At 48.0% G+C, this 5,821-nt stretch overlaps 1 protein-coding gene across 1 annotated transcript; it reads right to left on the bottom strand.

Annotated features, from left to right (window-relative positions):
* Window positions 1-223: 223 nt before the first annotated feature.
* On the bottom strand, window positions 224-4,800 carry LOC140485537 (DNA damage-inducible transcript 4-like protein). Its single transcript, XM_072583744.1, has 2 exons — window positions 4,355-4,800; window positions 224-1,942 (listed from the first exon to the last, which is right to left on the bottom strand). The coding sequence occupies exons 1-2, from the start codon at window positions 4,407-4,409 to the stop codon at window positions 1,464-1,466; spliced, it is 534 nt and encodes a 177-aa protein (XP_072439845.1). The 5' UTR covers window positions 4,410-4,800; the 3' UTR covers window positions 224-1,463.
* Between the last annotated feature and the right edge of the window lie 1,021 nt (window positions 4,801-5,821).

Genomic DNA, 5,821 nt, shown 5'->3' with positions numbered 1-5,821 from the left:
ATTTAAACCTGGCTCAGAAGTCTTACCAATCTGGCATGTCTCCATCTCGAAATTCAGGAGCTAACCTTCAGCAAAATTCCTTTCAATGTACTGCTGCCTTGTTTCTGCTCAATGTTTGATCCTTTTCTGTGACTTTCAATTGTAAATGTTTTGTTGCTGTTGCCAACTTCAAAGCGTCTATAAAACCTTTGAACTTTTCTGAAATCTATGGAATTGAAAGGCATCAGATTACAAAATTCATTTATTGTCCAACAAATTTAACAAATTTCTTTAAAAGGAGCATTTTCTTTTAATGCTGACTGCATTAACTTAGTACACAGGGTAAAGATTGAAACCTTCAAACACAGTGTAGTGAGTAATTATTTGTCCAAATCCAGTACAACTGTCAAAGCAGTTTGGAGAGCACTGGCAAACTAAACTGTGAACTCCCACAATTGTAGTGCAAGTTCGACCAAAAAAAAGTGCAAATCGATGTCACAAAAGTGCAAGTGGCAAACATGTGGTTGAGGTTTCCAAGCCAGCTCTCCACATGACCCATCCCGAAACCTGGCATATACATAGTTTGTCACATCTACCCATCTCATCGGGCTCCATGATATCAAAAGTACTAGATTTTGTAAAACCCTAGCAAGTCTCTTCAGTTTGGTAAAACAGCTTGTTTCATTTCTGAATATATAACCTCCAGCACTGCCTCTTCAAAGAGACCAGCTTGTTCCTGGTATAGACACTTTAAAGCATTTAAGTTTTGAAAATAACGAGAATTTTCTAGTAATTAGAAAGGTTGGAAGGATACTTAAGGATTTCAGTCAACAGTTACTCAATCGTCAACCCTTGGGCAAGGCTAGACTAATAGTTCCACTCCAATCAGCAAGTTTGAGAATCTATCAGCAGTTTGGATCAGTCTCAAGTCGGTTCAAACCCCATTTAACTCCAGTTTAGTCCAAAACGAAGCCTGCATTGTTCAAGATACCATCTCTTCTTCGTAAGGGATATGGTAAAACAGGGTTCGTGCAGTCTGAGGGGTAGCTGTAATAATCACACAGCAATACATGACCAACAAGCTTTCTCATTGTTTCAATGACGAATGATTGAGGACAAACAGACACCAGTCTGTCTGACTTGAGATTCATTTCCCTCATGTCCACTTCAGATTGGAGTTATTCATCTCATGATTTTACTGAATAAAGATTCATTGCCACATTTCCTGCTACTAAGCCAATATCAGATTCCACTCGCTGGCAAGTTCTTGGGGATATAGACAGTACAAAAGGTGCTACATGAATGCAATTTCTGTACAATAATACATATGTAGGAAGTCACATTGCTAACTAGATAATGAATTTTCCCAGGCAATGCTGGAGATGGGTCAAAATCAAGAGCATTAATATCCACACAACAGGGAGATGCCAGCAGAATGAGTGAACTGCAGCACCAAGAGTACCTGCTGTTAAAACTCAAGTGAGCTAACACTCTATAACTGTCCGGGCTGAGGAGGAATATAGTTTCTTCTTTATCAAGCAAAACCCAGGGCTCAGTTTCAGTGCTTGCCTGAAGCCAGCTGTAAAACAGGTACCAATAAAAAAGAAGTCACTGAGGCTTGGCCAGGAGCTGCCATCCTGCCTGAAGATTAACGTCAATTCAAATGTTGGGACCACACTGGAATCGTAAACAATCCGATCCAGCTTCTTACATGTGTTCCCAGTTTCCACATTGATGTAGATGATGGAGCCACGTAGACCACAGGGTTCACTGGAGGACAGGCACAACACATCCTGGGCTATCTTCCTGATCAATGTTTCTGGGACTAATACTTCAGAGCAGTTAAGCTTTGTCTTCTTGGCTCTGGACAGGGAATTCTCAAAGAGCTTAGTCAAGTACAGACATGTTTGCTCTTCCTCATTTACATTGTTTGCAGCTACCTCGTGATCCCAATAATTAATATCTGCAAGGGAGGGAAAAAAAACAGTGAAAGTTTAGATTGTAATTAAAAGCCAGGAAGATTTGGACAGTAGCTGCTGGTAATGACACAGAGCTGTACAAAGATCACTGTGTCTGCATTTTAAAATAAGGATTTAGACAGAAATTGCTGATCTTCCATAAAACGTGATTCACTGGCAGGAAATTTGGTAACTAAAAATGCACAGACTTAAAAATAGAAAATCAGATGAGAATAAGGGGAATCCATCTATCAGCACAGGGACAGACCCAGATAGCAGCTCACCATCACCTTCTCACAGACAACTAGGGATAGGGCAGTGACCCCTCCACCACCACCACCACCACCACCCACCCACCCTTCACCCCCAATCAATGAATAATGAGAACATTTTACAGTGTTAAAACAAATTGGAGAAACTCAACGGGTCTGGCATAATCTGCCGAGAGAATCAGAGTTAACATTGCAAGTCTGGTATGACTCTTCCAAAGACTCAAAATGGCGACTCTGTTTCTGTCTCTGCAGAGGCTGCCTGACCTGCTGAGTTTAGGAAACAGTGAAGAGTCAGAGTTAATAAAGCGTGGCACTGGAAAAGCACAGCAAGTCAGGCAGCATCCGAGGAGCACAAGAATCGACATTTCGGGCAAAACCCTTCATCAGGTCCTGGATATGCCCAAAATGTCGACTCTCCTGCTCCTCGGATAAGCCTGACTTCCAGAGTTTCTCTAGCACTCTGATTTTATTTCAGATCTCCTGCATTTGCAGTATTTTGGTTTTAGACTATGAGCTGTGGTAATCTTAAATGCACTGTCAGCAAGGAGGGTGGAACAAGATTCAGAAATACCTTTCAAATCTGAATTGGCTTATTTCTGGAAAACTATTGTCTTTTACAGATCTTTGGAGACAGCGCAGTGGGAACAGGACCAATCAGATAACTCTTTCAAACAGCTAGCACTGATTTGATGGGCAAAAAGGTCATTTCCAAGATTCAGTATGGTATTTATTCAGAGTATAAACCCTATCCCGTCTGTTGTTTTCCCTTTTTGCCATCCGAGCCGGTCCATAGTCTCTGGACACGCACATGCTCACACATGGAGAAACTCAGCAAGGTCTGGCAGCCTCTGCTGACAGAAAGCAGTGTTAACAATTTGGCTCCAGTGAGCCTTCTTTAGAACAGACCCTGGTCTGGCTCTGATACCAGTCCCACTGCCCAAGGGAAGGACATTGAGGGAGGGTCCCACTGCCCGAGGAGATACAGAAATACCTGAAGTGCCACCTTTCAAGTGAAAGATGAAACTGAGGTATGATAAAGACTTTGGAACACTGTAAAGACTGGACAGGGTGCTAGTCAATATTAAAGCTTTAGTCAGTGATAGAAATATAATGAGCACACCATTAATTTGTTTGTGGGATATGACTGTGTGGGGTTTGGCTGCTGCATTTTGTTTTACGATAGTGATTACACTTCAGAGACACTTGCATTCGGGAGGTGCTGAGTGCCAGAGCCTTTCCTCCTGGTCTGTTGTCAAATTAACCCAACACCAGAGCCACTCCCTACCACCCTCAGCAAACCTGCTCCTGAACGTCTGCTTCCATGGAGAGGAGCTTAGGCCCTTCCCCTGAGGGGATTGGAATGGGGGGGGGGGGGGAGAGGAATCTGTGACTACAGCCTTCCCTTGGGGGGGGGTGGTGGTGACACTACTCAGGACTTTCCCATGGGGGTGAGGGGAAAAGACAACTGTGCCCAAGGCCTTCCCCTGGGGTGTGAAGGCAGGTGACTGTGCCCAGGGTCTATCCCTGAGGGGGCACAGTGACTGTGACCAGAGTCTGCCCATGTGGCGGAGGTGAGGGGTCAGGGGTGACCATGCCCAGGGTCTGGGGTCAGGGGTGACCATACCTAGGGTCTGGGCCTGGCTCTCCCAGAGTGAGCTGGACCCCACACTCCCTCAGCCTGCCCCATCCATGCACTCAGTAACCTGGCGTCTTCATTGTACCCCCACCCCACCCCACCCCACCCCACCCCTACACACACACACACACACACACACACACACAGACTAACAGTTCTAGGAAGAAACTTTTAAAACAAAGTTCAATCCCCTTTACATTAAAACTGTCAAAGATGCTCGTGTGTACTCCAGTGTTTCTAGAGCCGCTCAATCGGAACATTAAAGTAGACCTGAGAGTATGAATACTGCCCGGGGTCCCCCAGGGTGTTCAGGGAATTAGGAATTGTTCCGGACAGAGGAATCCAAACAGGGTTCATTTGAAACAAAGCAAAACAACAAACGGTTTAATCGCTGGACAAGAGCAGCTAAAGGCTGCCGGCTCAATGTGGGAGCAGCAGCATCCCCCCACCCCACACCTTTCACCCCACACCCTCAGGGGGAGGGGGACACTAGCCACTCACTCACTCACCCTCCGCCGGGGGCTCACAGCCTGGGCTTTTCCTCTTGGAGCAGCTCGCTACCATCCCGCAGGCAGGCTCCCCCTCCTACCGCATCACCCGTGTCTGTGTGTCTGTGTGTGTGTCCCTCCCTGTCTCTCTCTCTCTCTCTCTGCCTGTCCCTCTCCCCCCTATGGTAGTGTGTATTCCCCACTATTGATGTGCCTCTCTACAGTTTCCCTGTGTCTCCCTGGCTCTCTGTTTATTTACTTTCCCCTCGCTGAGTATCTCTATCTCACGGAGTCCCTTTGTGTGTCTGTCTGTGTCCCTCTTTCTCTCTCCCCTCTGTCCTGTCTGTCTCCCCCCATCTGTGTCGGTCTGTCTGTCTCTCCCTCCCTCCCTCTGTCTATCCCTATCTGTGTATGTCTGTCTGTCTCCCACACCCCTGCCTATATCTATCTATCTATCTATCTATCCCTGTCTGTCCCCCTGCCTGTCCCTCTCCCACACCCCCATGTATGTATGTATGTGTCTCTGCCTCCTCCTCCCAGCCCACTGTACTGTATAAGAGGAGCCAGTGAATGTATTTCGGTGACTGGCCAATCAGAGCGCCAGCTGCTCCTATGCCCCTCCCGATTTACTGGCCACCCTGAGATAGAACTAAAGCAGCACAATGATTGGCCCAGCCTCGCAACAGGCTGCAGCCAATCAGCGTTGAGTCCTTCAAGACGCCCGGCGCTTTTCATGCTCAAGGGAGGGACATTGAGTCAGTGTACCAGGATAGGGGGAGGGGCATTGAGTCAGTGTACCAGGATGGGGGAGGGGCATTGCGTCAGTGTACCAGGATGGGGGAGGGGCATTGAGTCAGTGTACCAGGATGGGGGAGGGGCATTGAGTCAGTGTACCAGGATAGGGGGAGGGGCATTGAGTCAGTGTACCAGGATAGAGGGAGGGGCATTGAGTCAGTGTACCAGGATGGGGGAGGGGCATTGAGTCAGTGTACCAGGATAGGGGGAGGGGCATTGAGTCAGTGTACCAGGATAGGGGGAGGGGCATTGAGTCAGTGTACCAGGATGGGGGAGGGGCATTGAGTCAGTGTACCAGGATAGGGGGAGGGGCATTGAGTCAGTGTACCAGGATAGAGGGAGGGGCATTGAGTCAGTGTACCAGGATGGGGGAGGGGCATTGAGTCAGTGTACCAGGATAGGGGGAGGGGCATTGAGTCAGTGTACCAGGATAGAGGGAGGGGCATTGAGTCAGTGTACCAGGATAGGGGGAGGGGCATTCAGTCAGTGTACCCGGATGGGGGGAGGGGCATTCAGCCAGTGTACCAGGATGGGTGGGAGGGGCATTTAGCCAGAGTACGGGGAGGGGGGGGGCGCTGGTCATTGAGTCAGTGGACCTAGATGGGGGGGGAGGGCCATTGAGTCAGTGTACCAGAATGGGGGTGTGGGGCTTTGAGTCAGTATACGAGGATGGAAGGGAGCGGCATTGAGTCG

Source organism: Chiloscyllium punctatum, chromosome 14 (assembly GCF_047496795.1).
Source record: "Chiloscyllium punctatum isolate Juve2018m chromosome 14, sChiPun1.3, whole genome shotgun sequence".
Classification (NCBI taxonomy): Eukaryota; Metazoa; Chordata; class Chondrichthyes; order Orectolobiformes; family Hemiscylliidae; genus Chiloscyllium; species Chiloscyllium punctatum.
The sequence above is the reverse complement of the archived record's forward strand: the minus strand, read 5'-3'. Positions and strand labels throughout refer to the sequence as shown.

Coding starts and splice junctions, on each gene's coding strand:
- LOC140485537 (XM_072583744.1), bottom strand. CDS start 4,409: ATGGTAGCGAGCTGCTCCAAGAGGAAAAGCCCAGGCTGTGAGCCCCCG. Junction 1,943..4,354: donor CTGTGAGCCCCCGGCGGAGG/GTGAGTGAGTGA, acceptor CCTCCCTTGCAG/ATATTAATTATTGGGATCAC.